Source organism: Pyxicephalus adspersus, chromosome Z (genome assembly GCF_032062135.1).
Source record: "Pyxicephalus adspersus chromosome Z, UCB_Pads_2.0, whole genome shotgun sequence".
Classification (NCBI taxonomy): Eukaryota; Metazoa; Chordata; class Amphibia; order Anura; family Pyxicephalidae; genus Pyxicephalus; species Pyxicephalus adspersus.
The window spans coordinates 14236005-14248133 of NC_092871.1; the positions used below are offsets into that span (position 1 = coordinate 14236005).

At 38.7% G+C, this 12129-nt stretch overlaps 1 protein-coding gene across 1 annotated transcript; it reads right to left on the minus strand.

The window, feature by feature from the left end:
* Positions 1 to 2911: 2911 nt before the first annotated feature.
* Positions 2912 to 11890, minus strand: LOC140343384 (cytochrome P450 2G1-like). Its single transcript, XM_072430041.1, is given in 10 exon segments — positions 2912 to 3358; positions 3669 to 3810; positions 4298 to 4485; positions 5713 to 5854; positions 6645 to 6821; positions 7191 to 7351; positions 7731 to 7880; positions 8620 to 8652; positions 8655 to 8772; positions 10891 to 11890. Coding segments are annotated over 10 exon segments (1479 nt in total). The 5' UTR covers positions 11071 to 11890; the 3' UTR covers positions 2912 to 3170.
* Between the last annotated feature and the right edge of the window lie 239 nt (positions 11891 to 12129).

A 12129-nucleotide genomic window follows, 5' to 3' on the forward strand; every position in this document is an offset into this window, starting at 1 on the left:
TCAGGATGCACAGCTAGAGGGAAGCAGAAGATGCTTATATTTCCTTGGCATCCTTGCTGCTGCAAGCAACACCACAGGACAGAACGAACAGGGTATGACTGTGGTGGCGCAGAGTACAAGATGTCCAGCCAGATAAATGTCTCCTAACATATGAGAACCACAAAGTACTTTTAAAAAAGCAGAAGTGCCTGGACAACTTTTGGGTTATGGGTCCTGGTCATAAGGAATCATATTTGCTTTCTGTAAATAAACCTCTCAGTAGGGATGAGCAAGAATGCCTCTGACAGTCTCGCGAAAATTTCCTCGAACTTCCGATGGATCTGCAAAATTTCGGCAAACCGATTTAGCGCATTCTATTAAAGTCAATGGGCCGAATTTAAACATTAATAGCAAAGACCCTATACATGTTAGAACCAAAATAATTTCTAGGTATGTGTGGGAGAACAGTGGCAACAAGGGAACAATACAAAAGTTCCAAAAGACCTTGTGGTTTTCCAGAAAATGGCAGGAGTGACAGCAGGCAAATATGATTTTTGCATAATGGACAGCGCACAGAAGGCAGCATAAATATTAGGACATTGAGAAAGGGTGAACACAACCCACTAGCAACAGTCTCTGCGGTCAAAACAACAGAAGAATGCATTGCTATTTAATGTACACACCCCTATTTAATTTATATACCCGCATAATTTGTTTACGCTATATAAATCCTGGTTATTAATAATAATAATTGCTAGCTGGTATCATGACCTGGATGACATGTGTTAGGAATGCCACCCATAAAGTTGCGGACAAGTAGCGTAGTGACATTAGGCAAAAAAATGGAGGACCAGAGACGGAGCTTGAGTCAGTGAGAGCAAAAGCAGTGTGTGGCCTCTGGTCAGCTATTGCCAGGGAGACCACATTGGCAAGTGTCATGGAGAGCTGGGTGTAGTGCATGGTCAATGCCACTCAGAAGTGTGTAATACAATTTTTGTGAATGCTCACAATTTTCTGTGAGTATTCACAGGCGGCAGCAGCAGGAGGAGGCGGTGGGTCCTGAGACGGAGCATGGACTGCATTGGTAACTGGCATCTAGAGCTGGGTGTAGCACATTGACAATGCCACCCACCCAGAAGTGTAAAATACAATTTTAGTGAATGAAGGACTGACAGGCGGCAGCAGCAACAGCAGGAGGAGGAGGTGGTGGGCCCTGAGACAGAGCAGGTACCACATTGGTAACTGGCATCTAGAGCTGGGTGTAGTGCATCGTCAATGCCACCCAGAAGTGTACAATTTCAGTGAATAGAGATCTGACAGGCGGCAGCAGCTAACATCAGGAGGAGAAGGCGGTGGGCCCTAAGACAGAGCGGGGACTGCATTGGTAATTGGCATCTAGAGCTGGGTGCAGTCCATTGTCAATGCGACCCAGAAGTGTGTAATACAAATATCTGTAATTTGTGAACGGCCAGACCACAATGTTTAGTGCGCCAGTACTGTTGCTGTGGTCTGTGGTGCCGGAAACGGTAGGAAGGTAGAAGATATTGCTAGTTTGCATCATGAAGTGGATGACATGAATGCCAACCCTCAATCTTACAACACTTAGCTAAAACATTAGGCAAAGGCACCTATCAGTGTGGCAGTACTGGGGATTTTGATCTGCCAGTGAGTACTTGTGTTAGTCAATCAGTGACATCTGCAGTGGCGATATGATAGTTTTTAGTAACCCACCTTTCATTCATTTTCAAAAAAGGTGAGGCAATTGACATTTTCCGGAGACAGTCGTGATCGGTTGTCCTTGTCCAATCTGCCAGTGGCACTTTAGGTTCATTCGGACAGAACACTGGATGCCGGGAACAAAAGAAGCTTGATGGCATACTGTGCCAACTGCGGGCAGATTTCAAGCCTGTTGACCCAAAAATGAAGGGCATTACTCCTGCCAGGACAGGCATCCTCCTCATAACTGCTGTCGTCAACACCACCACCACCACCAGCCAGAAAAGAGCCAACGTGCACCATGCGCTTCATCAGTTCTCGATTGTTATGCCCCTGCACTTCACTTGTTTCAGGTGGCCGCATCAGGTTTCACCAGGCATCCAGAAAATCCCCCCTGCCTTGGCCTAGACTTTTGGATGTGTGCGGCCTGCTGCCATTACTGCTGCTGCTGCTACAGGAGGATACATGGAGGCAGTGTCACCATTTCTTTCTCTTGCGCCGGGTTGGGTAGAAACTGTTCCGCACACATCTTGGACCTGTTTGACCACTTGTGTGCTGCTTTCAACAGTTTGCTGCTGCTGCTGTCCTACAGTGATGGACTGCCGGGGAGTATGCCCCCTGCCAGATGTGGCAGGTCGCCCAACTCCACGCCTTCCGCTGTGTCTACCACTCATCTTTTTCTTATTCGGGCAAAAATGCACTTATACCAAATGGTTTATTTGGTAAATAGGAACAGTTATCAAACACTGAAATCTCTGTATTTTTTTTTATAGTAGGACAGACATTTTTTTTACCAAACGCTCTTCTTTGGTAAATAGATAGGAGCTTTCTTTACATGATTTTTCACTGCATATGTGTGAGATTGGACCTTTTTTTTACATTGCAGGAAAAGCCCCCGATCTCAGGCATGTACAGAAAGAGGAGCCCGAAGCCTCCTGGGATACATGAAGTAGCTATCTCAGAAGGCAGTGGGCTTCCCATTTAGTCCTTACTGCAGCAACAGTAAAGGCAGAAGGGCCTCAACTTCTATTCTATATTCTATATTTTATTCTATATTCTATTCTATATTCTATTCTTTATTCTATTTTATAAAAAAATAGAAAAAAATCCTTTTTTCCTATATATTTAACATAAACAATGTGCTGATATGTACAGTTTACGGAAAACTGTATTCTAATATTTTCAGTTATAGTTGTTATTATGTACAGTTAAAAATAGAAACAAAGTGATTTATTTTACATCAGTAATTTTATTATATATATGAAAAACTAGGCTTGACATAAGCAAAGCTGTCAAATCTTCTGCTTGAACTAAGCACTGAGAACTGACCCTCAAAACTTTTCTATGAAAGATCAGGCAGGAGGGAGGTTCTATAGGGGTCTGACATTAAAGGACACCTTTACTAAAAGTAAGATTTCTTTAGGTGTGGAGATTTAGATTCTTAGAAATGTCTATGATGGATTTCTATTTCTAAATTACATCAAGCGAGGTATAAAAGATAGCTTATAGTCTATGGGAACATTGGCAAATCCAGTCATTTGCGGGGCAATGTCTTCTTCTGTAAATTTTGTCTCTGAGACGAGTGTGAAATTCTGCAAAATGGTTGCCAAGAACAGAAATAGTTCCATACGGGCAAGACCTTCTCCCAGGCAAATCCTTCTCCCTAGAACATAGAAAAAATTTCAAAACATTGAACAAATGTTCATTATTAAGAACTTTATTTTCTAATGAACAATGAGTTTTAATGATAAAAGGAAATGTTATCAGATCAGAAAAATAGGAGATGCAGAAAGTAAAACTCCTAATTTGTCTCATTTTTTTTCTGACATAATAGCTAATTACTTATATATACTCCTTGTATTAAAAAATGATAACAATTTAAAAGATCTAATTCAGTAATGAAATTTTTGGCTTGCTTGTGATGTCTTATTGTTTTTTGTTTTGTTTTTTCACAAAATACAAGTGAATTTTACCTATGGAAAATGGCATGAAAGCATCACTCTTCGTAAAACTTCCAGATTCATCAAGGAAGTGGTCGGGATTAAATTTGTCAGGTGTTGAGAATTGACTGGGATCTCTCAAAACTGTACACAGAAGGGGGTAAATGTCAGTACCCTGGGTCCAAAAAGTAGAAAAGTTAAATTAATTACAGGATACATTTACAAATGTAAGTATTATATGTATATAAAAAAAACATATTTTGTCCTTTATATTTACATATAATAATATAAAATAAGTTGTCATAGCCGCCTACAGCAATGACTTGCATATCTGCAAAACTGTAGACATGCTCCGTTGGAGAGGGGCGGAGCGAGATTTGAGTCCTCCTATCAGTGGGGGAGTGACCCGAGAAGATAATGGCACGGCCAGTTTTTTTAAACTTTAATTTGTAAATATGTTTTCTGTACAAAAAACATTTAATGATTAAAAAAACAAATATAAATTTTACAATTATAATTACAAATGGTGCAATCCCTTTTGGTTTTTCAAAAAATCTTTTTGCTTTTCAAGACATTGCATTAGCAGAACTGATTTTGTGACTTTACAAATAAGTTGTACTTTAATAACATATAAATTTTGCAATGAAAGTTGTGCCTCTTGCCTTGGGAATTGTGAATCCTCGGAAAGTTGTATCTCTAACAACAGTATGGGGGACATTCATTGGTATAACATCACTAAACCTCTGAATTTCATGGATGACAGCATCCATATAAGGCATCTTGCTCCGATCTTCAATATTTGGACAGCGATTCTGACCAATAACTGAGTCAATCTCTTTATGTAACTTCTCTGTTTAAAAAAAAAATAATAAAAAAAAAACATGTGGCCAAACACCATAAGCAATATTAGAACTTACTATTCTACAATATACAATTTCTCAGTAATGTCTATTACACTAGGTTCCTAGGGAAATACAGATCAGTCTACAGAGTGCCTGCCCTCTAATTTGTGCTTGAAGTTCTTTTTTCTCAGAGACCCATATAAATGAAAACAGCCAATTGCAACATTGCAAACACAGTAATTGCAATTGGTTGAGGCACTGCTGAGGGTCTAAAAAGTTAGGCCTGTAATGTTCAAGGAAAAGGAGTATAGGGGAAGGCTGACATGACTGGGCAGACAGGGAGTAGACAGCATAGAGTTGGGATAGAGTAGTAGGGTGGGAGGTTGAGGTCCTTGATGGGGGTGTGCTAGTTTAAAATGGCTATGGGATTGGGGACCCATGTACGGTATGGAGTTCCTGTTGGTTTGGATAATGGTGTTTGGAATATGTTGTTGGGGGTTCTGCACAAATGGAAGGAATCTATCTATCGAGCTGGGAGAATTGGCGACTGGGAGCAATTGTTATTGGGGTAAAGACCAAAAAAGTGTGGTGGCCTTCGAGGACCACAGTTGGGAACAGTGTTTATGTTTAATTGTTATTTAATGGTTATTTAAATGTTTTTATTGTTAATTTATTGGTTATTATGTATTAATGTTTGTTGATTTGTTATGGTGTTTATATTTATATTTGTAATTTATATAAATATTAAAAGTAAATATTTTTATAATTGTTATAAAAAAAGGCTTTCGGGTCATTTAACCAATGCATCTTGGCATGTTTTATTGGGCAGGGGGTTGTTAAAGGTGGGTAAAACGTTGTAAAGGAGGTAACAAAGGGCTTTTTTTTGGGGGTGGAGGCAGAAGTCTGCATAACTAATGTTTTGCCACAGTCAAGTGCAGGTGTGGGTGTTAAGGGGTTGGTGCTAGCTATAATTTTTCTAGAAATGAATTGCATAGTATGGGCCTATAGCGATGCCCAGACAAGTATGCTATTTCTAAGTTCGAACTAATTCCAAAGTTACATCTACTGGAAATGACACCATGGGTTTAATATACTGTATATCTTTTCTGGCCACAAAAAAAGAAGATACTTCCATTCACCATTCAATGCAAAGTGAAAATTGTGCATCCCTTTAGTAAGCAGAGCCCCGTTACCCCCTCTCAGCCTGGTATTATTGGTAATTTAATTTATTTTACCTTGTATCTCTGGATACTTCATAAGAATAAGGAATCCGTGTCTTAAAGTTGTGCTGACTGTCTCTGTCCCAGCAAAAAATAAATTGAGGACAGTTAGAAGTAAGTTCCTCATATTGAATTCAGAAGTGGGGTCTTCATTATCCTAGAATAGCAAGTAAAAAAACTGTATTATCGTACCAGGAACAAATTGGCCTGTGCTCCTATAAATTAATTGTACCTTTTAATAAAAAAAAACATATAGGAAGTGCTACGATATCTGCAGGTTTAGCATTTATTAGGTTCTGAATTAGCAGACCAGGTGTTTAAACCTTTCACACCTGAATGTTAATTTACTGACAAGATCAGGTACATCTCATCAGTTTCTACCTCAGTCAAAGGCTTGCATGGGTTTTGTGTCTCCTGAACCAGCAGTAGGAAGATGAGCACAGCTTTATTAATCATCTCAGGGATCAAAAGGATATATTTAGATCTCTAATAAAACATGAATAATTAATTGCTGAGAGATGAAAGTTGTTTTCTTTTGTACATTTTGAGGTACATATGGATATCAAATAGTCAATACCAACAATACATAGTCACAGCCCAGCAAAAATACTTGTTTGACCACTGAACAGCAATCACATGGTGTTTGATTTGCAATCAGGAGTGCACACTGATACAGAAAGTCCTGATTGCGGCCTAGCCAATTGAAATTATATTGGGTCAATAATGCCAATTGGGTCCACAATGTCTATTGGCTCAGAACCATCTGAGATGATAGTGCTAAGGATTCCAACTTGCAGGATAGCTTGGGGAAGCTTAAAAGTGTGAGAAAATCACATAGCTGTAACAAAACCCCTAAATTACACTGGATGATACAGAAGATTTGTATCTGCCTGATACTTTTCCCTGCCTTTCTTCCAACCCATTCACGCTCACAATCCTTGACATACTTGTTGCATTTTGGCAATGAAACAGTCAATGTAATCTCTTGGTGAACTTGGATCAAGGGTTTCTTGGTTCATCTTAACCCTCTCGGACACAAATTCTAGGAGTCTCTCAATAATAGGATTGATTCTTTGATGCGGTCCTGGAATGTAATCCATTATCTTCGGAAGTATTTCCTGCAACTTAAATAAAAAGAGAATTTCTTTACCAGACATTCCCTCAAATAACTGTCAGTATTACCAAAGGGCAGCCTCTTTGGAGCAACTTCCTGTTTACATGCACTTGAGAAATGGCTACATGGCATTTCACAGGGTAAGTAAATATAAAAAAAATAGAAATATATTTACAATCACTTTCAAATAGCATTTAAGGTTGTTGAATTAGAATATTGGCTTCACATTATTGTGTTTACATCACAAACGTAAAGGTGACGTCAAAGCATATTGGGCTAGGGGCAAATGAAGACTGGACCCGAGATATTTAGTCATACAAAATAATTACTTCTTGAAATAAAGAAATACACATTAGGTAGAATCTCTGTGGTAATTTACCTGTCCCCAGGTAGAACTCATTAACAGGAATGTTTCGTTAAATAAATTTAGCAGCTTCAGAAATTTGAGGTCCTCATACTCAAAGCGGTTTCCAAAGACAACTGAGCAGATAACATTGGAGATGGCTTGAACAAGGATATTCCTGGGATCTAAGGGCTTTTCTGTGGATGAGAAGACAAGCAAGTTGTGTAAAATGTATAATACAATTATAGAAACAAATTAATGACCTTCAATAGAATAATTGGACAGATGTTACTTTTCGTTTTTGACACTGCCAGTCCATATGCAGTCAGGCTGCCTGACACTTCTGTTCCATAGAGGTCAGCAACTTGATCTGCAACAAATTTTGCCTTTCACTTTGATTATCACTCTTGAAAAAAAGGCTTCTTACTCAGGAAATAAAATTGCCCTAGGAATTATGAAAATATTTAAATTTCGGGAAAAAAAAATTACAATTTCACAAGAGTCATTCTTCCAGAAACTGATAGATTTTAGATTTGACCTTTTAGAAATAAATCCTAAGAGGAGTTAACCACCTACGTTTAAAGTTGTGAAGCTCTTTAATCAAGCACTGGGCTTCCTCTTGGATTCTCTCTTCGATGCTCCTCTTCCCCATTCCAAAATTCCTCAGGGTGGTGAGGGAGAAACGACGGAGCTGTTTCCAGCGTTCCCCATTACTAAACACAACACCTGAAACACAAATTAGGACAAACTAAGTAACACTCTCATTTTTAAACAAAACCAGATAAAACTCTATGTATTACCAAAAGTAAAAAAAAAATAATGTATAGCTCAGAAGTTAGCTTCAATTTGACATCTTCCTACAAAGTAATTTATTTTATGCCACTAGATGTTACTTAGTCTTCCCACTTGCAAATACATATTGAAGCTGGCCTTAGTTCTTCTGTTCCGATCGAGTCTCACATATCACATGCTTTTCAGTTTGAAGGTCCATCCACCTCTACCATGGATAAAAAGCAACTTTCACCTGACCAGCCAGAAGCTTTTCATTAAAAGGAGGCACAAATACAAGCTATGGAGATGGCTAAAATGTTACTGTGTCTATAGATGATCAATAAAATCTGCTCAAAAAAAATATCTATGCATTTTCTTGTTCCATGGTTTTCTTCTACCCTTCAGTACCAGTCAAGTTACCAATGGTAGGATAAAAAAGACCCATCCAGTCATTATGTCTACTCAGACACAAAATGTTCTTTCAGGTTAAACCTGAACCTTCAAAAAGCATTTCCTCCACTTGAACCCTAACCTTCCCTCCTGGAATTGGCTTTGTTATCAAAGAGCTAAAGAAAACAAATATTAATTGTTCACTGCCAGGTAATCACTCTTAACCATGCAATCACATTAAAAATGCCCAATAACAGTTTTTTTTATCCCCAAGTAATTATTTTAAATTAATAATACTACTTACCATACCCATCAAAGATTTTGTCCACTGAAGGCATCCACTGAATTCTTCCCCTCGGTCAACAAGAGCTTCTTTCACCGCTGTATAACCATTGAGAATTACTATTGGCCGGTGGCCAAAATAAAGGGTGTACACTGGACCATATCGATTCCCCACCTATACAGAGAAATTAAATGTGCATTACGAGGTCACTAACACAGCACAATGGTGCATGACTTTGGAATTTCTGTCGTTATGATGAATCAATATCTAATGGTGTGCACAAATGCACTGCTACAATAAATTATTCGATTTGATAAATTGGAAACATATGCATCTTTCTTTTAACAAATATTACTATACTATTACATGTGTGATGTGAATTCAGAATTTCACAACTTTTACCAGGTTACACTGGGAAAATATGAGAATCCCTAAGAGCTTGTTTAGACAGATAGTTTGGTTACAAGGTGGTTTTCACTTACTGAACAGCCAATGCCCAATGTCAAATGGTAGGTGCATAGAGTGGATTTAGGTGTCACACTCGGAGAGGCAGGACCACTAGGGGGTGCTATGGCTTGCACGGAGGTGGTTTGAGCCATGAGAAGGGCCAAGGCGCAGAATCTAAGCAGTAGCCAGGTTTCCTCCAGAGCCACTGGTCACTGGTTGCACCACTGGTTACTGCCCGGTTGCGGTCCTTGGGCACACCAAGGTGGGCAAAGCACGGTACCAAATCACTAAGCAGAAAGATAGTCAAGGAAAGCCTGGCAGCAAGTCAAGGCAGCAAGCAAGAGAGGTCAGGTCACATGCCAGGGGTCAATAGCCAGGATCCAGGAGACAGAAAGCAATGACAATGACAGTGCGGGCACAGGGAACACAAGAGATGGTGGAAACAGCAGAAGGTACAGGTGACGCAGGGATATCTACAGGCAGACAGGAACACAGGAACAGCACAGGGAAGTTGGCTGGGAACCAACTATCTGTACAATGAAGGGTTAACACAGGAGCTGGACACATGAAACATTGGATTAAGCAGCAGGTGTACAGGAACTAGTTCAATAGTTCACAGGAACTAGGGAGCTCAGCACTAGTAATACTTGTTGCACGAACACAAAATGGAGTCTGTGAGCTAGCTAAATAGCCAGGGCTGGTTAAGAGGCTATTTTCTGATTGGCCAGCGGCATGGACAGAGTGGATAAAGCTTGGAAACAGTGGCACGCCCAGCATCAGAACTGCCTGCATGCGCAGGGAAGAGATGCCTGTGCTTTAGTGAGGAACAGGTAAGTTTGACAACAGGTGTTTTTATCAAGGACTTGAAAATAGTTTTGAAAGTTGACATTGTCATTTGGAAAGGCATTATTTTTTGTACTTCTTGTTCACAAAGCTTTTAATTGCCTAAATATGCTTAGCAGGTATTTGAAAGGATTACTGATTATATCGCGTGAGGTGGTAGAGTGGCTAACTGAACATAAAATGCTGCAAGGAGGGTCTTGCTGACCTAAAATTGTACTATCTGAGAAATGTCTGCAGGAAAAAAAAAGACTTTCCAACCACAACCACCATCTCTTTCGTTTCAGTGATTGAAATGAGGGGGGGGGTCAGAAGTTAAGTGAAATGTTTTCCAGGGGTAAATATCTAGAAAAAGAAGCTTTCCCGCTATTAGTCTAAAAAAAACCTAGGACAACATACATGGGTCAGATACTCATTATCCGAGACAAACAGTTGCCCAATGCCGTTCATAACCTCTCCACATTGGATGCACTTTTTTTTCTTTATTTCTTACAGGTGAATAGTCCAGAACACCATGAATAATGATATCTGCTTTGTCTAGTTGAAGTATAATAGTATAATTGTTAAAAAAAGCCCCCTCCACCATTCCCACATTATTTTAGAGGTTAAAGAGGAAAAGGATATCGGGCCCACCGCAACTGGGAAGCATATGGATTACTATTGATACTAAATGGGGTTCCAACTTCTCTGCTTGGATGGATTTATGACTATTATGACAAGCTGGTAACTCTGGGGAAAAAAGATGCTCTAAAAATATGTGTAATCAAAGAAACGTTTTAGCCCCTTCTATCTTAAGTTGTGACCTTAGCAAAGAATACTCAACCTCCATTCATTTCTTCACACCTATCTCGTGTGTCTTGTTGGTGGCAGTAGCATATAATCTCCCAGAAGCCTATCCAAACACTACTTAGATTTTACCTATTGATATATTACCTATAGAACTGATGTGTCATCAGTAGAAAAAAGTAATTATGACCACATAAAAAATAAATTTAGATTGCTAACCTCTATAAGAGATTTCACCATCTCCCCTCTTTTAATCTGTAGAAGATTTCCAATCACAGGGAGAGGAGTCGGTCCGGGAGGTAAATTTCTTCTCCTGTATAATTTGTCCCATGTTGAGTAAATTACAAGACAAGAGATGAAAACAGCCAAGATCAAGGTTCCTAGTGCGGTCAGATCCATTTTGTGGTCAGTTTGTCAATAAAGTACTATTGAATCTCTTTATATATGGAGAAAATCCGGGGGATTGTCACAAACATTAGATAATATTCACAGGATTCTTAAGTCTATTAAATAACATTTTGTCTATATTAGAAGTAATTTTATAGCAGGCTCTTGGAAATTGAAAGAAAAGGATTTTAACAAGACACCAAGCTCATATAAAATATCACCAGCCATTCAATGTGATTTCTTTAAACACTTAATCCTAATCCATATTAAATATGCTTGTGTTATGTACTGAAAATTGAGCCAAAGTCTGCTGTTTGCCAGGGATACATGTGATTGCGTGGTACCCACTTTTCTGTGCTTTTGTTGTCAGTTACTGTTTTGTTGTTTTACATGTATGTGTTAAAAGATACACAGTGTATTGTATAGGCATAATTTCCTAGTCAGGGTTCTATAGAATCCTAGGAACTCCAATTATCTTAACTGACACCAATTATCTTTTTAGCTATCTGTAAGGGGGCATTTTTCCCAATGGCTAGCATTGTCAGAGCCATTCCTCTACTGAAAAAAAAGAATGTACTAAGAGTTGTCATTATAGTAACTATATCAGGGGTACCCTAAAAAGCTGAAAGTTATTCTAAGGGGTTCCCTTATGGTCAAAAAAAGAGTTATAGAATTAAAAAATTAATTTGTTTTTTAAAAATATGTAATTGTTATCTGGAATTAAAATGAGCCTCAAGAAAAAATACAGATCTTGGGTCTATTTCCTCCATATTTATCCTACCTTATTGCTAAAGCTGTCGTTGTTGTCTTCATACATTATTTATCCCAACCCACTCCAAAAACAATCGTGATATTGGTACTTGCCATTGATATTGATGCAAAAACCAACCCAAATGACCCAAACCCCTTTTATATTTGTTCCAAAGTTATATTTATTAGTTCAAATCCATAAATCTCCTCCTTTTCTTTGGTGTTAGACAATACCAATAATATTTGCCCAAAAACACCATCCTGATAGTCTAAGTTTCAACATTTTTGGAAAGATTTATTTTTTTCCAGTGTTTACCATGA